At 43.4% G+C, this 26,980-nt stretch overlaps 1 protein-coding gene across 2 annotated transcripts in view; it reads left to right on the top strand.

The window, feature by feature from the left end:
• The window catches only part of uggt2 (UDP-glucose glycoprotein glucosyltransferase 2), a 373,478-nt gene that overhangs the window by 4,507 nt on the left and 341,991 nt on the right, over window positions 1-26,980 (top strand). For both annotated transcript variants that reach the window (XM_080198156.1, XM_080198157.1), the window contains exon 2: window positions 22,489-22,619. In XM_080198156.1, coding sequence (XP_080054282.1) covers window positions 22,489-22,619 — 131 coding nt within the window. The remainder of the gene's footprint in view (window positions 1-22,488; window positions 22,620-26,980) is intronic.

The raw sequence follows: 26,980 nt of genomic DNA, 5'->3' as shown, positions 1-26,980 counted from the left end.
CTAGTTGCCCATCAGGAGGAGGTGGTGAGCTGCCTTCTTGTCAAGATGCCCCTTAAAAGTTACTACCATATCTGCTTCCATTACCTCTCCCAGCAACAAGTTCCAGGCACCCACTACTCTGTGTAAAGAAAAAAAAAATCTGCCTCGTACGTCTCCTTTAAACCTTGCACATCTCACCTTAAAGCTATGCTCCCTAGTAATTAACTCTTCCACTCTGGGGAAAAAGCTCCTGGCTATCCACTCTGTCCGTGCCTCTCGTAATCTTGCAGACTTCTATCAGGTCTCCCTTCAATCTCCATCACTCCAGTGAGAATAAACCAAGTTTGTCCAACTTCTCCTCATAGCTAATGCCCGCTGTACCAGGCAAAATCCTGTTAAATCTTTTCTGTATCCTCTCCAAAGCCTCCATATCTTTCTGGTAATGTGGCGACCAGAATTGAACACTATATTCCAAGTGTGGCCTAACTAAGGTTCTATAAAGCTGCAACATGACTTGCCAATTTTTAGTCAATGCCCTGGCTGATGAAGGCAAGCATGCCGTATGCCTTCTTGATTACCTTCTCTACTTGCACTGCCACTTTCACTGACCAATGTACCTTTCCACCCCTGATCCCTTTGCCTATCAATACTTAAGGATTCTGCCATTTACTGTATATTTCCTATCTGTATTAGACCTTCCAAAATGATGGTGCCAAGCTTTTGTGTTATTGGAACTGCACAAATCCAGACAAATAGATAATATTCCCTTGCACTTCTGATTTGTGCCTTGTAGATGGCGGACAGGCTCTGGGAATCAGGACATGAGTTACTTGCCACAGAAATTCAAGCTTTTGACTTGCCCTGGTAGCCACTGTATTTATATGCCTAGTCCAGTTCCGTTCTGGTCAGTGGTAACCTTCAGGATGTTGATAGTGGGGGATTAAGCGATGGTAATGCCACTGAATGTTAAGCGGTGATGGTTCGATCTTCTATTGTCAGAGATGGTCATTGCCTAACACTTGTCTGGTGCGAATGATACTTGTCACTTATAGAATTATACAGTCTATGGCACGGAGACAGGCCCTTCAGTCCAGGTTGGTCCATGCTGTCCAAAATACCCATCTATACTAACTCCATTTACCTGTATTTGACCCATATCCCTTAAACCTTTCCAATCCATGTTGCTGTCCAAATACCTTTTTAAATGTTGTCAATGTCCCTGCCACAAGCACTTCCTCCGGCAGCTCATTCCACATATGTATCACCCACGTGTTCAAGAAAAAAGTTTCTTGGGTTCCCATTAATTGTTTTCCCTCTTATGTTAAACCTATGCCCTCTAGTTCTCAATTCCCCAACCCTGGGAAAAAGATTGAGCGCATTCACCCTATTCATGCCTCTCATGATTACCTCAAGATGATTACCCCTCAGTCTCCTATTCTCCAAAGAAAGAAGTCTTAGCTTGTCCAATCTCTCCCTATGACTCCTTGAGTCCTAGCAACATCCTTGTAAATCTTTTCCACATTTTCTTCTGTTTAATAACATCTTTCCTATAGCAAGGTGACCAAAACTGAACGCAATACTCCAGGTGTGGCCTCACCAACATCCTGTACAACTGCAACATAACTTCCCAGCTTCTATACTCAATGTTCAAACTGATAAAGGCCAGCATGCCAAAAACCTTTTTCATTGCCCTAGCTACCTGTGACTCCACCTTTAGAGAACTATGTACCTGAACTCCAAGATTCCTCTATTCCACGATAATCCCCAATGTCCTATCATTCATCGTGAAAGTCCTACCTTGACTTGACTTTCCAAAATGGAATGCCTCACACTTAGCTGTATTGAACTCAATTTGCCATTTCTTGTCCCACTTCCCCAGCTGATCAAGATCCTGCTGCAATTTCTGATAACCTTCCTCATATGATCTATTTTAGTGTCATTTACAAACTTACTGATCATGCCTTGTCCATTCTCATCCAAATTGTCAGCCCACGCCTAGATATTGTCCAGATCTTGCTTCATTTGGACATGAACCGTTTCAGTATCTGAGGAGACTGAGTTGTTAATTAAAAAATCGGTCCTCTTAGGGGCAAAGGAGGGGAACTATGTTTAGAGCCCAAGGGAATGGGGGAGATCCTGAATGAATACTTCGCGTCAGTATATCGCTGGATTCCGGGGAAGTGCCGGAAGATTGGAAAGCGGCTAATGTTACGCCGTTGTTTAAGAAGGGTGCCAGGCAAAAGGCAGGGAATTATAGGCCGGTTAGTTTAACGTCTGTTGTAGGTAAAGTGTTAGAATCTGTCATCAAGGAGGAAATAGCGAGGCATCTTGAGGGGAATTGCTTGATAGAGCAGACGCAGCACGGTTTCGTTAAGGGGAAGTCGTGTCTGACAAATTTACTGGAGTTCTATGAGGATGTGTCTAGGGCAGTGGATAGAGGAGAGCCGGTGGATGTGGTCTTTCTTGATTTTCAGAAGGCGTTTGACAAGGTACCTCACAAGAGGTTATTGCAGAAGGTTAGGGGACATGGAGTTGGGGGTAGGGTGTTAGCGTGGATAGAGGATTGGTTGTCAAATAGGAGGCAGAGAGTGGGGGTCAATGGGTGCTATTCGGATTGGTGGTTGGTGACTAGTGGAGTGCCCCAGGGGTCGGTGCTGGGGCCTCAGCTATTTACCATTTATATAGATGATCTGGACGAGGGAACAGAGTGTATGGTGTCGAAATTTGCTGATGACACCAAGATTGGTGGAACGGCAAATTGCGTGGAGGGTGTGGCGAGTCTGCAGAAGGATCTAGATAGGTTGGGTGAATGGGCCAGGAACTGGCAAATGGAATTTAATGTAGGCAAGTGCGAGGTGGTCCACTTTGGTAGGAATAATGGTAGGAAGGATTATTACTTACTTGGCGAAAAATTGCAGCAGGCGACGGTGCAGAGGGACCTCGGGGTCCTTGTGCATGAGTCGCAAAAACCCAGCTTGCAGGTGCAGCAGGTGGTCAGGAAGGCGAATGGGATGCTGGCCTTCATAGTGAGGGGGATTGAATATAAAAGTAGGGAGGTCTTGCTGCGGCTATATAGGGCATTGGTGAGGCTGCAGCTGGAGTACTGTGTGCAGTTTGGGCGCCGTACTTACGCAAGGATATTTTGGCCTTGGAGGGAGTGCAGAGGAGGTTTACTAGGCTGATGCCGGCGTTGAGGGGGTTGAGCTATGAGGAGAGGCTGAATAAACTAGGCTTGTACTCGTTAGAGTTTAGAAGAATGAGGGGAGATCTCATTGAGACATATAAGATGATGGATGGGATAGGATAGAGGTGGAGAGACTCTTCCCGCTCAGAAAGGACAGTAGGACTAGGGGGCACAGCCTCAAGATAAAGGGGGGGCGGTTTAGAACGGAGTTGAGGAAGAACTTCTTCACTCAAAGGGTGGTGAATCTCTGGAATTATCTGCCCGTTGAAGTGGTGGAGGCTACCTCGCTAAATATTTTTAAGACGCGGGTTGATGGGTTTTTGATAAGAGAGGGGATTAAGGGTTATGGGGAGAGGGCGGCAATGTGGAACTGAGCCACGACAGATCAGCCATGATCTTATTGAATGGCGGGGCAGGCTCGAAGGGCTAGATGGCCTACTCCTGCTCCTATTTCTTATGTTCTTATGTACTCACAAAGGAGTGTGACTTGTTGTCTAGAGGTGTCTTGGAGGGAGTTGTCGACCCATTGGAGAAAATCTCCGTTGCAAGGGAGGAAGTGTTAGGGTTTTTAGGTAACATTAAAACTGACAAATCTCCAGGGCCTGATGGCATTTATTCTAGGCTGCTCAGGGAGACGAGAGATGAAATTGCTGGGCCTCTGATAGAAAACTTTGTCTCTTCTTTGGACGTAGGTGAGGTCCCAGAGGATTGGAGGATAGCAAATGTGGTACTGTTGTTTAAAAAGGGTATTAGGGATAACCCTGGTAATTATAGGCCAGTGAGCTTGACGTCAGTGGTAAGGAAGTTGTTAGAGAGGATCCTTAGAGATGGGATGTATATGCGTTTAGAACATAGCAATCTGATTAGTGACAGGCAACATGGCTTTGTAAAGGGGAGGGCGTGCCTTACAAATCTGGTAGAATTTTTTGAGGAGCTGACAAAAACGGTTGATGAAGGACGAGCTGTTGATTTGTCTACATGGATTTCAGTAAGGCATTTGACAAAGTTCCCATGGCAGGTTGGTGAAAAAGGTTAAGGCTCATGGAATACAAGGACACGTGGCTAGATGGGTTGAGAACTGGCTTGGCAACAGGAGACGGAGGGTAGCAGTGGAAGGGTCTTTTTCTAGCTGGAGGTCTGTGACTAGTGGTGTTCTGCAGGGATCCGTACTGGGACCTCTGCTATTTGTAATATATATAAATGATTTGGAAGAGGGAGTAACTGGTGTGATCAGCAAGTTTGCAGATGACACAAAGATGGCTGGACTTGCCGATAGAGATGGACAGTGTCGGACAATATAGCAGGATATAGATAGGCTGGTAAATTGGGCAGTGAAGTGGCAGATGGAATTTAATCCAGATAAATGTGAGGTGATGCATTTTGGAAGAAAGAATGTAGGGGGGAGTTATACAATAAATGGTAGGACCATTAAGAGTATAGAAACACAGAGGGACCTAGGTGTGCAAGTTCACAAATCCTTGAAGGTGGCAGTACAGGTGGTGAAGAAGGCATATAACATGCTTGCCTCTATAGGAAGGGGTACAGAGTATAAAAGCTGTCGTCTAATGTTGCAGTTGTATAGACTTTTGGAGTACTGCGTCCAGTTTTGGTCGCTGCACCACCGCAAGGACATGGAGGCCTTGGAGAGAGTGCAGAGGAGGTTTACCAGGATGCTGCCTGGTATGGAAGGTCTTAGCTATGAGGAGAGATTGGGCAAATTGGGGTTGTTCTCCCTGGAAAGACGGAGAATGAGGGGAGACCTAATAGAGGTGTATAAGATTATGAAGGGCATAGATAGAGTGAACAGTGGGAAGCTTTTTCCCAGGTTGGATGCGAAAATTCACGAGGGGTCATGGGCTTAAGGTGAGAGGGGCGAGGTATAATTCAGGTGTTAGAGGGAGGTTTTTCACACAGAGGGTTGTGGGGGCCTGGAATGAACTGCCAAGTAGGGTGGTGGAGGCAGGCATGCTAGAGTTGTTTAAGGCTTACCTAGATAGGCACATGAGCAAACTAGAGATGGAGGGATACAAAAGAATGTTCTAGTTAAGGATCAAGAGCCTCAGGGCGTTCCTGGGAATCAATAGATTCCTGTGGGCCGTCCAGCATGTTTTTTTTTGCTCATCTGTCTCTTATGTTGGAGCTACTGGGGATCTTCTGTGAATGTGTGTATAGGCTGTTGTATGTTTATTGATGTCTCTTTTTTACATCCACAGGCGATTCAGTCTGCCTTGTTGGCCAAAAAGGGGTATACACGCGGTGGGTCTTTTGAGGGCTGCTCTTGGATATTGCTTCAAGAGTTGCCTAGTGTTTCACGTCGTTAGTGTACGCTTAAACTGGACCAATTGACAGGCAACACGACAGCTCAGTGACTATCACTGTTTGCTGTGCAGTTACAGGGACCTGGGTCGGATCTCCAGCTTGGGTCAGTGTTTGGGAGTTTGCACATTCTCCCTGTGCTTGCGTGGGTTTTCTCCGGGTGCTCCGGTTTCCTCCCACACCCCTAAAACATGCTTTTGGGCTGATTGGTGTTAATAAATTGTCCCTAAATTGGATCTCCCTTAATCTGGCGCATATGTAATTCTCTAAATTTGTACCCCTTTATTGTGGAGTCCCTGAGATGTAGACAAAAGTCGTAGGTAGAAGAAAGATTAGAATGAGGCGCTCACTGAGTGTTAAAATGGGCGGTGCGGGCTTGTAGGGCTGAAGGGCCTGTTTCTGGTGCTGTGTTGTACTTTGTTCTTTGAGACATGAATAGTACATTATGCAGTCATCAGCAAACATCCCCATCTGACCTTGTGATGGGAGCAAGGCTGCTGATGAAGATGGTTGAGCTTAGTACTCTACCTTGAGGAGCTCTTGCAGTCCAAAGATGGGTTAATTGACCATCTTAAATTGCCCCTTAGTGTCCCAGGATGTATAGGTTAGGGGGATTGGGGTTACAAGGATAGGGCCTGGATGAGATGCTCTGTTGGAGAGTCTGTGCAGGAGAAGGCTGCCCAGCGCAATCGTAATTCTACAGTGTCCTGGAGCTGAGAATGATGACCTCCAACTACCACAAGCTAGGTATGCTAGGTATGACTCCACCCAGCAGAGGATTTACCCTAATTTCCAATGACTACAGTGTTGCTCGGACTCGTTGATGGCCCACTTGGTCAAATGCTGCCTTGATGTCAAGGGTCATCACTTTCAGCTCACCTCTGACTTCAGGTCTTTTGTCCATGTTTGAATCAAGGCTGTAAGGAGGCCAGGAGCTGAATTATCCTGACTGAACTTCGTGTCCACGAACAGACGAGTAAGTCCTGCTCGATGGTGATGTTGATGACCCCGTCCATCAATTTATTGATGATTGAAAGTAGATTGATGAAGTGGTAATTGGCCAGGTTGAATTTGTCCTGTTTCTTGTATAATTTTCCATATGACTGTGTGGGTGCTAGAGTTGTAGCTGTTCTGGAATAGGTTGGCTAGGGACATGGCAAATTTTGGAGAGCAAGTCTTATTACTATTGCTGGAATATTGCAGTATCCAGTGCCTCCAGCCATTTCTTGATCACGTGGGGTGAATTGAATTGGCTGAAGACTGGCATCTGTGATGCTGGGAAGTTCTGGAGGATGTGGAGATGGATCATCCACTTGACACTTCAGGCTGAAAATTGTTGCAAATGAATTATAGAATTATACAGTGCAGAGGGGGCCCTTCAGCCCATCAAGTCTGTGCCAAAACAGAAAAAAACACCTGACCTCCCACCTAATCCCATTTACCAGTACATGGCATGTCATAACATTCAAGGCTCAGTGCTCACCCAGGTACTTCCTAAAGAATGTGAAGCAACTCACCTCCACCACTCTCGCACGAAATGCATTCCAGACTGTTACCATCCCCTGGGAGTGAGAGTTTTTCTTCTAATCACCCGCCCTTCACCATAAATCTACGTCTGCTTGTGACTGATCCTTCAATTAAAGGGACTAGCTGCTCCATATCTGCTCTGTCCATGCCCCCCATAATCTTGTACACCTTGACAAGTCGCTCACCTCACCTCAGCCCTCTCTGCTCCAACAAAAACAATCCAAGCCTGCCAACCTCGCTTCATAATTTAAATGTCCCATCTCAGTGAATCTCCTCTGGACCCCTATAGTGCAATCACATCCTTCTTATAACATTGCAACCAGAATTGCACACAGTATTCTAGATGTAGCCTCACCAGACTTCTGTATAACTCAACATGACTTCTCTGCTTTTGTAATTTATGCCTCAATTGATATAGGCAAGTGTCCCATATGCCTTTTTCACCACCATACTAGTATGCCCTTCTGCCTAAGGGATCTGTAGACAAACATGCCAAGGTGCATTCATTCCACAGAACTTCTTTCCCACCTATTTTAGTATCATCCACAAATTTTGCTAAGTTACACTCTGTCCTTGCTTGCAGATCATTTCTATAGATTGTAAACAATTGAGCGAGCCTCTGTGGCATCCTGCTAGTTCTTGTTTGCTAGCCAGAGAAGGAATATTTACCCCGATCCTCTGCTTTCTGTCAGTCAGACAAAAGCCACAAAATATGTTTGTATACTTTAAGAGTGACTGAATTCTGTTATTATATTTTCTGCTTAATGAATGGATATTGTACTTATTTGAGCAGCATTCCATTCGAATCTTATCTTATTTGGCATATTACTTATTTAGTTAAAGTTCCCTGTTAGTTAAATAAATGGTTAACTGCTCATTTTAAAGTGAGTATCAGGTATTTCTATTAACCATTAAACATTACTGAAGAACAATTCACATTTTCTCACATGCTTTTAACAGATTACAAGGTGACATATTCATCTTTGGGAGATTTGGCATTACATCCCAAAAGGGAACCAACCTCTGCATCATAATAGTGGGCTTATAATGGATACTAGTGGTCAGTTTATCACCAGAAATGGAGACAGAGGTCAAGGAAAGGAAGAGAAGTGTCAGAGATGGACCATGTGAAGGTGATAGAGGGGTGGGAATTGGAAGCAAAATTGATAAATTTTCCCAGGTTTAGATGAGAGCATGAAGTGGAACTGAAATAGTTGTTGATAAAGGAATTGTAGGAGGAGCCGGAGTTGGGACTGGAACAGGGAATGCTCCACATAACCCATAAAGAGATGAGTGTAACTGGGACCCATGTGGGTGCCCCAGTATACCGCTTATTTGGAGGAAGTGAGACAAGTTAAGGAGAAATTGTTGAGTGAGAGAACCAGTTCAGCCAGATGAAGGTGGGTGATGGGAATTGCTTAGACCTCTATTCGAGGATGAAGCAAAGAGCTTTAAGGCCATCTTAGAACATAAGAACATAAGAAATAGGAGCAGGAGTAGGCCAACTAGCCCTTCGAGCCTGCCCTGCCATTCAATAAGATCACGGCTGATCTGTCGTGGCTCAGTTCCACATTCCCGCCCTCTCCCCATAACCCTTAATCCCCTCTCTTATCAAAAACCCATCAACCCGCGTCTTAAAAATATTTAGCGAGGCAGCCTCCACCACTTCAACGGGCAGATAATTCCAGAGATTCACCACCCTTTGAGTGAAGAAGTTCCTCCTCAACTCCGTTCTAAACCGCCCCCCCTTTATCTTGAGGCTGTGCCCCCTAGTCCTACTGTCCTTTCTGAGCGGGAAGAGTCTCTCCACCTCTATCCTATCCATCCCATTCATCATCTTATACGTCTCAATGAGATCTCCCCTCATTCTTCTAAACTCTAACGAGTACAAGCCTAATTTATTCAGCCTCTCCTCATAGCTCAACCCCCTCAACTCCGGCATCAGCCTAGTAAACCTCCTCTGCACTCCCTCCAAGGCCAAAATATCCTTGCGTAAGTACGGCGCCCAAAACTGCACACAGTACTCCAGCTGCGGCCTCACCAATGCCCTATACAGCCGCAGCAAGACCTCCCTACTTTTATATTCAATCCCCCTTGCGATGAAGGCCAGCATCCCATTTGCCTTCCTGACCACCTGCTGCACCTGCAAGCTGGGTTTTTGCGACTCATGCACAAGGACCCCGAGGTCCCTCTGCACCGTCACCTGCTGCAGTTTTTCTCCACGTAAGTAATAATCCTTCCTACCATTATTCCTACCAAAGTGGACCACCTCACACTTGCATCTCGGTGGGGAATAGAGATATGGAGGGATTGGACATTCATGCTGATGAGGTTTGGGCCAGGGAATTGGACATTGTTGATGTCGTGGATGTAAGTGGGAAGGGACTGGACAGGACGAGAGAGAATGGAGTTGTGATGGAAGGAAATTAGTTAGGTGGGGCAGGAACAGGCTGATGCAAGGGGCTGCTGGGGCAGTCCTGTTTGTGGATTTTGGGATGGAGCTAGAAGCGGACTGTCTGGGGTTGGGAAATTGAGGTTGGCAGCTGTGGAGGGAAGATCTCCAGAGGAAATGGGGTCATTGACAGCCCTGGATACCGTCACTTGATGTTCGGTGGTCAGGTCGTGGTACAGGGGGAAGTAGGAGAAAGCGTCCAAGAGTTGGCATTCAGCCTCCACGAGATAGAGGTCCATACACCAGACAACAACAGTATCGGCCTTGTCAGCGGGCTTGATGACCAGGTCAGAGTTGGTCCTTAGAGAGTAACGTGCAGCAAATTTGGAAGGAGACAAGTTAGAGTATCGAGAGGACCGGAGAAATTGAGATGGCCAATGTTATGCCGACAGTTCTCAATGAAAAGATCAAGAGCTGGTAACAGGCCAGAGGATGTGGTCCGTGTGGAGGGTGAATGCTACAGGTGGGTGAAAGAATCAGCTGAGCAGAGGGAGGACTCCTGTTCAAAAAAGTGAGTACGGAGATGAAGGTGGCAGAAGAAGAGGTCGGCATCATGTTGAGGTGAGGATGTAAGGATTCGAAGCCAAGTCCTTTGCTGAGACCAGGACTCTCAGCCTCAAAGGGGAAGGTCACAGGGTATGGTGAATAAACAGCAAGGGCTAGGGTTAGGAGGGATGAGATCCGAGGGATGGAAGGAGGTGGAGGGTCCTGGATGGGTGTTTGGTATTGATGAGTTGTTAGAACTTGTGTTACTTAGCACTGAAAAGGAAGAGAGAAGTTTCTTGTTAATGTGTTGGATGAGAAGAAGAATGAAGTGAAACTGGAGATCAGGGCAGCTTAGTAAATGACTCCTTAACTAATGCAATGCCATGATCGAAATGAATGCACAGAAGCAGCCTACTTTTGCTTCTATTTTCTGTGCCCCCTTCTCTGTCTCACCTGAAGATTCTAAATCCTGGAATGTTGAGTTGCCAATCCTGCTCTTCCGCCAACCATCTGTGATGGATACTATGTCACACGCCCATGTGTCAATTATCATCCTTAACCCAATGCTTTAGCCTTAGTTTTTGTACCAGACTCCTCCATCATTGAGGAGGGGAAATTTGTGCACCCTTCTTCAGTGAGTTGTTTAATTGATGATCACAATTCACGGCTTTGTGGCAGAACTGCAGAGCTTAGACATAATTTATTGGTTGTGGAATCACTTAACACTATTATTTGATGTTTGGCACGCAAGTAGTCCTATTTTGTAGCTTCACCAGGTTGACATGTCATTTTGGCGTTACGCTCCTGCACTCTTCATTGAACCGTGACAATCTGTAACTATGTCTGATTAAGGACAACCCGGAGAAAGAAAATAATTCAACTGAAAACGTGTGGTCTCCAAGCTCATCCTGTTGTATAATTTTGATGAAATCTCCCAGCCAGATTCTCATTAACCTTGAGGGCTGGTGTGAAGGACACAATGTTCAAAATGTATGAACTGCATTCTCAATTAAGTTTCAAGAAATGAAGCTGGGCAAGTAGATGAGGTCACAGTGGGACCTATTTTGGAGATAACCGTAATATAGTTTGATTTAGTATCATTTTTGAAAAGGACAAAAATAGAACAGGAGCAATAGTTCTAAGTTGAGGAAAGACAAATTTTACAAAGAACAAAGAAAGTTACAGCCCAGGAACAGGCCCTTCGGTCTTCCAAGCCTGCACCGACTATGCTGCCCGACTTAAATAAAATCCCCTACTTTCCAGGGATCGTATCTCTCTATTCCCATCCTCTTCATGTATTTGTCAACATCATATCCGCTTCCTCTATCTCCCCCGACAACGAGTTCTAGGCACCCACTACTCTCTGTGTAAAATAAAAAATCTGCCTCGTACATCTATCTCCTTTTAAATCTTGACCCTCGCACCTTAAACCTGTGCCCCCTCGTAATTGACTCTTCCATCCTCTGAAAAAGCTTCTGACTATCCATTCTGTCTATGCCTCTCATAATCTTCTATTAGGTTGCCCCTCAATCTCCCAATCATTCCAATGAGAATAAACCAAGTTTCTCCAACCTCTCCTCATAGCTAATGCCCTCCATACGAGGTAACATTCTGGTAAATCTTTTCTGTACCCTCTCTGAAGCCTCCACATCCTCCTGGTAGTGTGGCAACCAGAATTGAACGTTATATTCCAAGTGTGGCCTAACTAAGGTTCTATAAAGCTGCAACATGACTTGCCAATTTTTAGACTTAATGCCCCGGCTGATGAAGGCAAGCATGCTGTATGCCTTCTTGACTACCTTCTCCACCTGCATTGCCACTTTCATTGCACTGTGTACTTGGACACCCAGATCCCTTTGTCTATCAATACTCTTGAGGGTTCTGCCATTTACTGTATATTCCCCCTCTGTATTAGACCTTCCAACATACATTAATTACCTCACGTTTGTCTGGATTACACTCCATCTGCCATCTCTCTGCCCAAGTCTCCAACTGACCTGTATCCAAGATAAGAGGTGAGCTAGGCCATAAATTTTAAGGTGCTGTATAGAAGGATTAGAGTGTAAATGAGGGAAAACTCTTTTTTTCAACCAGAGAGTAGTGAGCATCTGAAATTCACTGCCTAAATTGAGGCTGAAATGCTCAATTTATTTTTAAATGAATACCAAGTCAGCAAATGAATGCTGCATTTGTAATGCTGTGGAACAAGCCCAGAAAGTGGGATTAAAAGAGCAGCTAGTTTCTTTTCCTTTTCGTTTTAGCAGATGCAGACCAGGCAGGCTGAATGGCCTCTATGTGCACTGTAAATTTTCTGTAGTTCTATGTAGCCTTAGATTAATAGGCTCATTTTCACTCTGCATGGGCCACAGGAAGGATGGGATCTGCAAACATACATGGCAGTCTTTGCAATATTCAGGCGCCTTCAGCCATTTCTTGATATCACAGTGAGTCAAATTGAAAACTGGTGTAAGAAATGCTGGGGCCCTTAGGAGGAGCCAAGATTGATTATCCACTTACATTTCTGGCTGAGCATTGCTGTAAATGATACAGCTTTAGCTTTTGCACTGATGTGCTGGGCTGCTCCAACATTGAGCATGGGGATATTTGTTGCGCCTCCTCTTCCAGTGAGTTGTTCAATTATCCACCACCAGTCATGGCTGGATGAAGCAGGACTACAGACCTGAGATTGGATCAGCTGGTTGTGAAATTGCTTAGCTGTTTATTATTTGCTGCTTATGTTGTTTGGCACAGAAGTAGTCTCGTGTTGGAGCTTCACCAGATTGGCATCTTGGTTTTAGATATGTCTAATGTTGGTCTTGACATGGTTTCTTGCACTCTTCTTTCGAACCAAGGTTGATTAACCAAGGATTAATGGTGATGATAGAGTGGGGGATATGTGGACTATGAGGTTACAGATTACTGTTGGGTATGATACTGCTGCCACTGATGGACCAGGTGCTTCATAGATGCCCACTCTTGAGTTGCTAGATCTTTTTGTGAGAAACACAGCTCACAGTTAAACAATTTAGTCAAGTCAAGTTCTGAAGGAGCAAGATTTTATTTGACGTTCTTGCAAGACCGGGTGTCCAACAAAATAGGCACACCTTGCATAGATTTGCAGCACATTTTATACTTTTTTACAAGCATTGTAATGACTTTGCAATGTGTTGTTCTCCCCTAATTGGTGGTCCCTGTCCCATCTATGTGTTGTCATTCCCCTATTGGCTCAAGGTGCCCCAAGTTCCCATCCCCTCTACTCTCCATCTAACCAGGTCTCCTGTTATCACAAGAGTGCATTAGCAAACTCATCCATCTTATCCAACACTGTTACATGTCCAGTTCAGATTGGCGGTAATCAATCCTTTGCCAACTTAATCCCTGCTGTCCCAACCATCTCAGTGACCTTTTCCCCTTTTATGCTTAGTTGTAAAAACAACACATCTTGCAGACCATTTGCTTTTTGTAACTTGGCCTCTTACATTCCTGCAGGATGTGGTGTATGCTTCACTGCACATCACATCTCTGGTGTTATCTCCACATTACAGGCAGTCTTTTTATTATCCCTAACTAATGCTGTGTTAGCAGCATCGAACCTTATGTCCTATGTTTATGACTAAACTCACAGTTGTTTCCATAATGTGGGTTATCAATGTGCCTGACTATATCCAATCTATTTAACTTTAAGCTATTTCTCTATGCTCTACAGATACATGTGTTAACAGCATCTTTACCTATTGCTCACATTTTTTGAGGTCTATCCCATTTAGCACAGTGGTGGTGCTACGCTGTATGATGGAAGGTATCCTGAATGTGACTTTATCTCCCCAGGACTGTGCAGTGGTCACTCCTACCGACACTTATGGACAGATAGCTCTGTGGCAAGCATGTTGGTGAGGATGCGGTCTGGCTTCTTTACTAAGCCAGTCAGGAACTGCCTGTACCTGCGCTCAGTGTTAGAGAGACAGCCAGCAACTGTCTCTCCCACAGCTAATAGCTTTTAGCTCAAAGTCTCATTTGAAAAGAAAAGCTGTTTTTAAAAAAAGTAAGAAGTCTCACAACACCAGGTTCAAGTCCAACCAGTTTATCTGATATCAGATAAACTGGTTGGACTTGAACCTGGTGTTGTGAGACTTAAGAACATAAGAAATAGGAGCAGGAGTAGGCCATCTAGCCCTTCGAGCCTGCCCCGCCATTCAATAAGATCATGGCTGATCTGTCGTGGCTCAGTTCCACTTTCCCGCCCTCTCCCCATAACCCTTAATCCCCTCTCTTATCAAGAACCCATCAACCCGCTTCTTAAAAATATTTAGCGAGGCAGCCTCCACCACTTCAACGGGCAGAGAATTCCAGAGATTCACCACCCTTTGAGTGAAGAAGAGTGAAGAAGAGTGACTTCTTACTGTGTTTACCCAGTCTATTACTTAAGTGGCGAAAAACTGCAGCAGGCGACGGTGCAGAGGGACCTCGGGGTCCTTGTGCATGAGTCGCAAAAACCCAGCTTGCAGGTGCAGCAGGTGGTCAGGAAGGCGAATGGGATGCTGGCCTTCATAGCGAGGGGGATTGAATATAAAAGTAGGGAGGTCTTGCTGCAGCTGTATAGGGCATTGGTGAGGCCGCAGCTGGAGTACTGTGTGCAGTTTTGGGCGCCGCACCTGCGCAAGGATATTTTGGCCCTGGAGGGAGTGCAGAGGAGGTTTACTAGGCTGATACCGGAGTTGAGGGGATTGAGCTATGAGGAGAGGCTGAATAAACTAGGCTTGTACTCGTTAGAGTTTAGAAGAATGAGGGGAGATCTCATTGAGATGTATAAGATGATGAATGGGATGGATAGGATAGAGGTGGAGAGACTCTTCCCGCTCAAAAAAGACAGTAGGACTAGGGGGCACAGCCTCAAGATAAAGGGGAGGCGGTTTAGAACGGTGTTGAGGAGGAACTTCTTCACTCAAAGGGTGGTGAATCTCTGGAATTCTCTGCCCGTTGAAGTGGTGGAGGCTGCCTCGCTAAATATTTTTAAGAAGCGGGTTGATGGGCTGTTGATAAGAGAGGGGATTAAGGGTTATGGGGAGAGGGCGGGAAAGTGGAACTGAGCCACGACAGATCAGCCATGATCTTATTGAATGGCGGGGCAGGCTCGAAGGGCTAGATGGCCTACTCCTGCTCCTATTTCTTATGTTCTTATGTAACACCGGCATCTCTACATTTTTTAAAAAAGTCATTGGTTCCAGACAGAAGAAATCAGCAAAGACGACAGACTCTGGATGATAAAACCTGGTTATATTTTTAGAGTGATCAAAATTTTTTCTTGTTAATAAGTGGGAATTGTATTTATCTAAACAGTATTCTATTAGAGTAGTGTTTATTCGATTTGTTAATAGTTTAGTTAACCTGTTCACTGTTAGTTAGATAAATAAAGTGTTACTTGTTGATTTTACAGAAAGAGTCTTGGGTAATAATTTTGATTTAACCATGAAAGTTACTGAATATTTCTATTTCTCTCACACACTCTTAACAGATTATAAAGCAAGATTCTCCTCTGAGTTGTTAAGTGTTTGTTCTCAGAGATGGGATCGACCTCCACTTTCATAATTGTGGTTTACCCAATTTCATTCCTTTTTGTAGCAATTGAATTACAACTGAGTGGCTTCCTAAGTCATTTCAGAGGGTATGTAAGAGTCAACCATCTTTCTGTGGCTCTGGAGAGATGCTAGTATTGGACTGGGGTGATATTGTCACGGGTTAGACCAGACCAGATATCTTCAAAAGCGACCTAGGATTTAAGTTGACTCAAGTCAACATGAGGATTGAAGGCTGTACAGTTGGTTTTGATGAATATGATGATCTGGATAATGCAGAGGAAATTCACATGACATCAAAATCAAGAAAGCCAACGGGCAGTGTTAAGCTGAAAGGGGGCAACATCACCTTATTACAAAGTGTCCACAATGAATTCATTGTCTATAAACTGTAGCAAATTGCTAACTTGTCTTGATAGCACTTTGGCTACTGGCTGTCGATAAATGAATTAAGTTGTAATGTATTTTTGTATCTAGCTATGATGATGCTCTGAAATAAAAATCTTATAACCAGGAAAAGAAATAATCAGAGCATGTTCAGCAAAGTGCATGAAGACCTTAGTGACAAAGTTTGGAGAATAATTAGAGGAACCATAAATATTCATTATCGATACATTTCCCCCCACATACTGATTCCGTTGGTTTTTCACAAAGCTTTATAAACTAAAAGGCAGATCTTTATTACAACTAACGCTACTACCAACAGCCCCTTGACTGCTGGTCAAGAAAGAAGCAATAAACACCTAGTCCAATCAGTCCATCTTGAGCTTGAGATGCTCCCTATTGTGTAGTTGAGTTTCTTGCAACAGAGTTATGACAACTTTCTCCTTTAAGAGAAGACAGAGTCTTCTTTCTTGTAAAAGGATAATGAATTCCCTGTATATTCCAGGAGCAAATCTTTGTTTAGCTGCTGCCACTGTTAATTCAGGATATTAACACTTGTAAACCACCATGTATTTTTGCGCTGCACTTAGGGAAGTTTCCTTTGTTGCCTACCCATCGCCAGCCACACTGGGTGTGCCATTGGCACAGTACAATGTCTGCTCCCAGGATATATAAACAGTTTGTACTGTTACAGGAATTAATCAAAGATTCTATATCACCAAAATAACTAAAATACATGAGCCCATGAGTTCTACCCAAAGTGAGGTAACAAAGATAAGTGCAGCACAGGAATAGGCCCTTCGGCCCTCAGTCTGTGCCAACCCTGATGCTCTAACAAAGCTAAAAAAAACTTCTGCCCTTATTTGGTCTGTACCCCTTTATTTCCTCTCTATTCATGTACCCATCCAGATGCCTCTTAAATGTGCCTGCTTCTACCACCTCTTCTGGCAGTGCATTCCAGGTACCCACCACACTCTGCATGAGAAACTTCCCTTGCACATCTCCCTTAAACTTCCCTCTTTCACCGTGAACCTGTGCCCCCTTATGATTGGCACTTCCACCCTGGGAAAATGCCTCTCACCATCCACCCTGCTTATGCTTTTCATAATTTTGTAGACCTCCTATTAGGTCTGCCCTCAGTCTGTCTTTTCAGTGAAAACAAATCATGTTTATTCAACCTCTCCTCATAGCCAACGCTCTCGAGACCAGGCAACATCCTGGTGAACCTTTTTTGCACTCTCTCCAAAGCTTCCATATCCTTCTAGTGTGTGGCGACCAGAACTGCACACAATATTCCAAATGTAGCCAAATCAAGATTTTTTTTTTAAGTTGAAGTTTCGTGTCACAAGTAGGTTTACATTAACATTGCAATGAAAATTATAGTGAAAATCTTCTAGTTGCCACACCGTGGTGCCTGTTCGCGTACTGAGGAGAATTTAGCATGGCCACTGCTCCTAACCAGCAAGTCTTTCGGACTGTGGGAGGAAACCAGAGCACCCAGAGGAAACCCATACAGACATTGTGGGCGGTGGGGGCGTGCAAATTTTGCACAGATAGTGGCCTAGTAGGTCCCTGGCATTGAGGCAGCAGCGCTAATCCCATTTTAGCTTTATGGTTTAATATAGCTGCAACATTTACTTTGCCAATTCTTGTACCCGATACCCTGGCCGATTGAAGGCCATTATGCTGCCTTAATCATCTGCTCTCTCACTTGCATGCTCTTATTGAAGCACAGATACACACACACACACACACACACGGTAACACATACACATGTCTTGCTCACACACACACTCTCACTGAGACACGCGCTGTTACACTCACACGCACATATGCTGTCGCATATGCACCCATATGCTTTTGTGTGCGCACACACACTCCTGCTGACCCACCCACCTGCTCCCACTCACAAACATGCATATGTGCTCTTGCTTGTGCATACACATACACATGTTCTCTATCACATATGCTCCTACACACACACATGCATTGGCTCACACACACATGGTTGCACTGGCACCTACAACCATGTGCTCAGTCACTCACGCACATTCATGTTCTCACTGACACACCCACATGCTCTCATTGGTGCATATAATCACATTCTCTTATTGTCACACCCATGCTATTGCTAATTGAATAATTAAATAGAATCATTATACACAAAATGAGGAGGAATGATGGATTAGGAGGAGATTTAGAAGGGATTTGAGGAAAACCTTTTTCACCCTGCCTGAAAGGGTGGTAGAGACAGGAACCCTCAATATTTTAAAAAGCATTTAGATGAGCAGTTGAAATGTTGTAGCATACAAAGCTACGGACCAAGTGATGAAAAATGAAATTAGAATAGGTAGGTGTTTGAGCAACACAGGCACGACAGGACAAGGGCCTCCTTCTGTGCTGTAATTTTGCTGGGGAAGCTGGCTGCTGAGCTCTAGTTGCACATGTGCCCTAATCTGCATCACAGCCCTGTACCCCTCCCGCCCTCTGCAGAGTTACCCTTCCCATTCTGACCCCTTGCACTGCCCATCACTGGAATAGTGCCATTGTGCCTTGTGGGCATTGCCAGGCTGGCACTGGCCAAGAAGCACTACCTGGCCCTCCCCCAACCACTCGAGTGGTTGGGCGGGGGGGGGTGCTCCAATGGCCTCCATTCCCATCAGCAAAGCCATCACATCTGGTCCCCGGTGGTGGGGGCCATATGTGATCCTCGCTGGTGAGAACCTCGACTGGTGAGCAGGTAATGGCAAGTGATCCTGGATAATCATGTCCGTGAGCTACTAATTGCATTTAATTAATAAATATTAGCAAAACAGGGCTGGCAAAATCATGAGGCAAATAACCAGGTGCAAACCTGATATTTTGCGTCGCTTGCCACGCTGATTGAACAATGGGACAAGCCAGTAAGATTGCTATCGATGACACAACCTTTTTGTTGTGACGTAGATGAACTTCTTTTTGGTTCTTCGAATCCGTGCTGAAAAATTTCTCAAAATTTGTTGCCGTTCTGCGTTAGAGAGTGATTGGCATCATGTTGACAATTAATAGAACATAGAAAATTACAGCGCAGAACAGGCCCTTCGGCCCACGATGTTGCGCCAACCAGTTAAGAAAACAATGACCCACTAACCTAAACCAATCCCTTTTCGTCCATAAACCTATCCACGGATCTCTTAAACGCCCCCAAACTAGGCGCATTTATAACCGCAGCAGGCAGGGCATTCCAATCCCTCACCACCCTCTGGGTAAAGAACCTACCCCTGACATCCGTCCTATAACTACCCTCCCTTAATTTAAAGCCATGCCCCCTCGTGCTAGCTTTCTCCATCCGAGGAAAAAGGCTATCACTGTCCACCCTATCTAAACCTCTAATCATCTTATATGTTTCAATAAGATCCCCTCATAGCCGCCTTCTTTCCAGCGAAAACAACCCCAAATCCCTCAGTCTCTCCTCATAGATCCCTGAGGCACACCACTCATAACCGAACTCCATGACGAATATTTACCATCAACCACCACCCTCTCTCCTATCTGCTAGCCAATTCCTGATTCAATTTCCTAGATTACCCTCAATCCCATACATCTGCATTTTCTGCAGAAGCCTACCATGGTGAACCTTATCAAACGCCTTACTAAAATCCATATATACCACATCAACTGCCTTACCCCCATCCACCTCTTTGGTCACTTTTTCAAAAAACTCAATAAGGTTAGTAAAATTATCATTAAAATTAAAATTTAAAATTATCACATAATTTTAAAGATATTCAAACTCGTAATTTTTAACCACATTTAAACTGGTGTATTTAGTGGGCATATCCAGCAAATTCCTAAGAACATAAGAAATAGGAGCAGGAGTAGGTCATCTAACCCTTTGAGCCTGCCCCGCCATTCGCTAAGATCATGGCTGATCTGAACTTTCCCACTTTCTCCCCGTAACCCTTAATTTCCTTGTCTATCAAAAACCTATCTGCCTGTGTCTTAAATATATTTAGTGAGGTAGCCTCCACCACTTCAACGGGCAGAGAATTCCAGAGATTCACCACCCTTTGAGTGAAGAAGTTCCTCCTCAACTCCGATCTAAACTGCCTCCCCTTTATCTTGAGGCTGTGCCCTCTAGTCCTGCTATCCTTTCTAAGCGGGAAGAATCTCTCTACCTCCACCCTATCCATCCCCTTCATTATCTTATACGTCTCTATAAGATCCTCCCCCCTCATCCTTCTAACGAGTACAGACCCAGTCTATTTAGTCTCTCTTCATAGTACAACCCCCTCATCTCCGGTATCAGCCTAGTGAATTTCCTCCAAGGCCAAAATATCCTTGCGCAAGTGCGGCGACCAAAACTGCACGCAGTACTCCAGCAGCTGCAGCCCTGTACAGTTGCAGCAAGACCTCCCTGCTTTTATATTCTATCCCCCTCACTATAAAGGCCAACATTCCATTCGCCTTCTTGATCACCTGCTGCACCTGCAGACTGGGTCTTTGCGACAAAAGCATTAAGAAAAACATAGGCAGGCTAAGGAGACGAAGCCTCTTGTGCAGAATAAAAAATGAACATAGAACATAGAACATAGAACATTACAGCGCGGAACAGGCCCTTCGGCCCACAATGTTGCGCCGACCAGTCTTATTTTTAAAAAAAAACATTGACCCACTAATCTAAACCAATCCCTTTTCGTCCATAAACCTATCCACCAATCTCTTAAACGCCCCCAAACTAGGCGCATTTACAACTGCAGCAGGCAGGGCATTCCAGTCCCTCACCACCCTCTGGGTAAAGAACCTACCCCTGACATCCGTCCTATAACTACCCCCCCTTAATTTAAAGCCATGCCCCCTCGTGCTAGATTTCTCCATCCGAGGAAACAGGCTATCACCATCCACCCTATCTAAACCTCTAATCATCTTATATGTTACTATAAGATCCCCTCTTAGCCGCCTTCTTTCCAGTGAAAACAACCCCAAATCCCTCAGTCTCTCCTCATAGGACCTCCCCTGCATACCAGGCAACATCCTGGTAAACCTCCTCTGCACCCTCTCCAAAGCCTCCACATCCTTTCTGTAATGTGGGGACCAGAACTGCACACAGTACTCCAAGTGCGGCCGCACCAGAGTTGTGTACAGTTGCAACATGACGCTGCGACTCCTAAATTCAATCCCCCTACCAATAAACGCCAAGACACCGTACGCCTTCTTAACAACCTTATCTACTTGATTCCCAACTTTCAGGGATCTATGTACACATACACCTAGATCCCTCTGCTCCTCCACTCTATTCAAAGTCCTCCCGTTAGCCCTATACTCAACACATCTGTTATTCCTACCGAAATGGATTACCTCACACTTCTCCGCATTAAACTCCATCCGCCACCTCGCGGCCCAGCTCTGCAACCTGTCCAAGTCACCCTGCAAACTTCGACACCCTTCCTCACAATCTACCACACCTCCGACTTTGGTGTCATCAGCAAACTTACTAATCCACCCAACTATACCCTCATCCAGATCATTAATAAAGATTACAAACAGCAGTGGCCCCAAAACAGATCCCTGAGGCACACCACTCGTAACCGAACTCCATGATGAATAATTACCATCAACCACCACCCTCTGTCTCCTATCTGCTAACCAATTTCTGATCCAAGTACCTAAATTACCACCAATCCCATACATCTGCATTTTCTGCAGAAGCATACCATGGTGAACCTTATCAAACGCCTTACTAAAATCCATATATACCACATCTACTGCCTTACCCCTATCCACCTCTTTGGTCACCTTCTCAAAGAACTCAATAAGGTTAGTAAGGCACGACCTTCCCGCTACAAAACCATGCTGACTATCTCTAATCAATTCATTACTCTTCAAATAACTATAAATCCTATCCCTAATAATTCTTTCTAAAACCTTGCCCACTACAGAAGTAAGACTCACTGGTCTGTAATTCCCAGGGAAGTCTCTGCTCCCCTTCTTAAACAATGGGACAACATTCGCTGTCCTCCAATCTTCCGGTACTATACCAGAGACCAACGACAACCTGAAGATAAGAGCCAGTGGCTCTTATGATGCAGCATAAATGACATAAAAATTCTCTAGATTGCAATGTAGCTCTTTGATGCTCTGAAGTTGCTTGCTAATTATTAGTAAGGATGTGCATCATATTTATATATTATTTTAACTGCAAGATACAGCCTAGTAGTTCTTTATCTTTTTTCCAGCATAAATAATAAGCTTAAAATATTGAACGAGCATTTGGGAAAAGAATGTGACTGGTATTATTGGAAAATATTTGCATTTTAGAAGAATTTGGAAACAAAAGTTTCAGCTTTTTTTCTAGGTATCATTTCTTCCCAGTGATGAGGATTATAGTGATGACATTTATAATTACTTCAGGAAGGTTACATTACGTGATATTTCTTTCATACAATCTTAATGACAGCTGATGAAGTGGTGCAAATTGAATCTTTTGCTACTTGTTCATTAGCTACTTTATATTGTTTAACATTCCATCCTTTTTTGTGCATTTGTTCAACTTCAGCTGTAAAATTCAGGAATATTATACTTGATAACTCAGTTTTTCTTCTTTTTAGTTTTCAAAAATGATGATCCTGCCATTCATTGTCCTCATTTTGAGGTTTCGCAACATTTGCGCAGCTGGGAAAGGTATTACTGCTAGTTTAGATGCAAAGTGGTCATCGATGCCTTTATTGCTGGAGACAAGGTAACATTACTTTTGGACTATTTTGTAGTCACCCTTTCTGAAGATCCTTCTTTAAAATTAAATTATGATTTCACAGAATTGTTTTGACATGGTGTCTGCACTGGAATTTGCCTGGATGAATAAGTATTGCCACTCATGAATAAAATCTAATCAAAATATCGATTTGTGATTCAGCCAGTGGCTTATTTGAAGGGACAGAAAAAATGTTCTCCAAATTCCGACTGCACTCTTGTCAATTGTATCCTCGTGTCCATGAGTTCTGCATCACAGACTAGTTAAATATTCTGCTTATATCCATTACTCATTTATGGATACTTGGTTACTTAAAAAAAAGTTTCAATCTTTCTTCAATGAAAACAAAATAGAGCCAAATTAGACAGAGTGAGATGAAGAGACACCAATGAAAAAAAGGCAGAAGAGGAAATATAATCCAATTATGTTTGAAAATTGATGCATTGATCCTTGAAGTTAGCTGGTGAATAGCAGAGTACAACATTTTCAAGGGTGCTTGGTTCTTGAAGTATAGAACCAGTGCTCCCATTCACTATGATCATGGACATTGAAATAGGTTTCTTCAGAAACGCTACATAAAAATAAACAAAGCTCATCTCTTTTGTTTACCACTATCCTGATAGTCACATGATACAATGATAACCAAGTTCTTGGCTAAGTATATAATGATTCTTTAACTGACCTCCAGCAGACCCAGAAATTACAAAGGTGAACTTTGGGAGCCTTCAGTCTTAAATCACTTACCGTGCCAGGTCTCAAATTACTTGGAATGTATCCCGAAAGTATTTTCTGAAAGAAATGTATCTAGTTTGTGTTTCTAGCCTCCAAGGTTGAATCTTGCAGGGCCATAAATTAGCAGAATGCTTACCACACGGATTTCCACCGGTAAATAGCTGTGGTGAAATTAATTTGTATGAATTATGTAAATCAAGCAATCTCATGACATGGAATTAAATTCAATGGGGAAGTTTACGGCAAACTTGCAGTTTTCAGTCATGTTAGGGGAAAATGAAGAAATGCAAAACATAGAATCATACAGTGCAAAAGGGGTCCTTCGGCCCATGTCAAAATTTCGACTTCCGAGTTTGGCATTAACACAACATGCTCAACTGGCAGGTTGTCTTTATTTTACTTGCTAGCAAGGGGGGTAATCTCTCAACACAGTGGATCAGAGTTACCACTCCAACAGACAAAGAGAATCATCCTGGTTTATACAATTTTGCAGCTCACAGTTAGTTGGACACAATCCAATCAAAAATGTTACAAATGACATACTTTACTTATTGATCCAATAGAAAAAATGCTGAACCACCCTGATCTATGAGATCACAATACCTCATGAGTACCCCAATATGTCATCCCTAAGCCAGTCCTCTAGTCAGACACCATGTCTCTATTTTGAAAGCAGTCTCAAAGCATCTTCACTAACACAGTCTCACATGGGCATCCTTTAATTGATAAATGGGGCCTACAAAAGTATTTTATGGCCTTGTCAGTGAAGTTAACTGAATCTCTAAGGGATGTGATTAACTCATCTCGCCTTCAGGATATTTCCCAATTATAGCCCTGATAAGTTTTGTTTATTGCCAACATTATGAAGCACATGTATATATTGCTTATCAATTCAACGACTGAGCTTTTAGTCACTACCTGCAAATTCAAGGGGTATCATTTATGTTATTGTTAATTCTTGTCAGTTCCTACTAAGTCTCCTGCCATTATTCTTTAGTTAGCTAAGATATTAATATCTTTCTGACTGTATTTTGATTAGAAACTGTGAAGGCAGCTAAAACTTACTCTTGTATCAGTTCTTTCTGATTCAGTGTCTGGTGAGGCAGTTGAGCCTCCTTTATGGCCTTGTGATTCCAACAGTTGGGTGCTTTAAAGGAATGTATTTAACATATGTGTTTGGTATAAAAGGGGCACTCTGTAACTGTACATCAAAGTTTCTTTTAAAATGTATAGAAGATATTTATATGTATGGACTAATTAAAGGTGTTACATGTACCTTTAAAACTACAAAGTGTTTAAAATACCTCATTACAATTACTAGCAAACTTGCTGCCCATTGATAAAAGCGAATTCTACATCTAAGTTGATTAAACAAAAACCATAGCAGAGTCTGCCAATCTTATTGTACAGTAAGAAGTAGCCTTTTTCTCTTCTATCTTTCTACACCCATCAAATTTGCACCAACTCGTCAAGCAATTTATGGGGAATCAGAACTCATGAAGATGTATCTTTTTCCAGCCACAAATTGCTGAATGTTTTATGATAGTGTGCATTTGCTAAAGAAAATGGCAGAGGAATTCCTTAGGATCATAAAGTGCACTTAAATGTTTATGGTTGTAAAGGAGACATGAATGCTGAAACAGCCTGAGTTAATGATGAGCAACAAATATTGCCAGTGATACTCGCACCTCATGAAAGAATGAAAATTAAATGACTGTTCTTGCTGATTCAGCTTCTTAACACCTTTGGAATTAGGAGGAACTAATACATTTACTATCAGTATGAAGTAGTTGATTAATATTAATACAAATAATTGTTAACCAATGATCCTTCAGGAATTTTATCTTCACATAATAAATTTAATGCTTCAGTTTTGGCATTTAAATGCAAGAATTATTTTATACATAGATCCGGTGTTTCCCTACCAACTTTTAAATATGTTCTTGTGTTGGGGACAATTTTTCAAATTTGTAGGGACAATGCCTTTTCTGGTCAGATTGGAGAACCTGCAATTCATAGCCGTACAGTACAAAAAAGGCCCTTCGACTTATTGAGTTTTCACTGACAATAACTACCACTAAAGTCATGCGAATCCCATTTTTCAGAATTTGTCTCATATCCTTGAATGTTTGAAGAGGATTTGTATATGGGAATAGAGATGTTTTACTGCAATTGTATAGGGTGTTAGTGAGGCCACACCTAGAGCATTGTGTGCAGTTTTGATGTCCTTCGTCGGAGGAAGAACGTGCTTGCAATAAAGGGACCACAGCGAAGGTTTACCAGGCTGGATCCTTGGATGATGGGTCTGTCATATGAGGGAAGGCTAAGTAGATTAGGAGTATATTCACTGGAGTTTAGAGTGAGGGAAATCTCATAGAAACATATAACATTCTAACAGGATCAGAAAGAATGTTCTGAACGGTGGAAAAGCCCAGAACTAGGGATCATAGTTTGAAGGTGAGGGTAGAACTGAGGTGAAGAGAAATTGTTTCACCCAGAGTGTGGTGAGTGTGTGGAATTCAATACCACAGAAAGTAGTTGAGGATAAAACGTGAGAGTTCAAGAAGAAATTAGATAATAGTCCTTGGAGTTAAAGTGATCAAGGGATACAGGGGGGAAGGGGGGGAATCGGGATATTGAATTTGACGATCAACTGTGATAATGAATGGTGGAGCTGAAGAATGTAGATTGGGGGCAGATGTTCGAGAGCAAATCAACATCTGACATGTGGGAGGTTTTCAAGTATAAGTTGATAGAGATTCAAGACCGGCACATTCCTGTCAGGGTGAAGGATAAGTATGGCAAGTTTTGGGAACCCTGGGTAATGAGAGCTATTCTAAGTCTCGTCAAAGAGAAAAAGGAAGCATTTGTCCAGGCTAGGAAGCTGGGAGCACAAAAAGCAAGTGTCAAATACAAGCAAAGTAGAAAGCAACTTAAGCAAGGAATTGGAGGGCTAAAAGCAGTCATGAAAAGTCATTAACTAGCAGGATTAAGAAAAATCCCAAGGCTTTTTCTACATATATAAAGGCTCACTCAAGGACAGGGCAGGGAATCTATGCATGGAGCCAGAGGAAATGGGAGAGGTATTAAGTGAGTACTTTGCATCAGTCTTCACCAAAGAGAAAGACTTGGTGGACGATGAATCTGGGAAAGGTGTGTAAATAGTTTGTCATGTTGAGATTAAAAAGGAGGTATTGGGGTTTTTGAGAAACATGAATTTTCTCAGGGCCTGATGGGATATACCCAAAATTGCTCAGGCCTTGAGAGAAATCTTTGTATCCTCACTGGCTACAGAGGAGATCACAGTAAAAAGTCTGACAACACCAGGTTTTAGTCCAACCGATTTGATAGTAAACTCACAAGCTTTCGGGTTAGTCCCTTTGTCAGGTGAATGGCCATTCACCTGACGAAGGGACTAACCCGAAAGCTTGTGAGTTTACTATCAAATAAATCGGTTGGACTAAAACCTGGTGTTGTCAGACTTTTTACTGTGTTTACCCCAGTCCAACGCCGGCATATCCACATCATGACTACAGAGGAGGTCCCAGAGGATTGAAGAATAGCCAGTGTTTCTTTGTTTAAGAAGAGTAGCAAGAATAGCCCAGGCAATTACAGGC

Source organism: Carcharhinus amblyrhynchos, chromosome 10, assembly GCF_965287045.1.
Source record: "Carcharhinus amblyrhynchos chromosome 10, sCarAmb.v2.hapA, whole genome shotgun sequence".
Taxonomy (NCBI): Eukaryota; Metazoa; Chordata; class Chondrichthyes; order Carcharhiniformes; family Carcharhinidae; genus Carcharhinus; species Carcharhinus amblyrhynchos.
The sequence above is the reverse complement of the archived record's forward strand: the minus strand, read 5'-3'. Positions and strand labels throughout refer to the sequence as shown.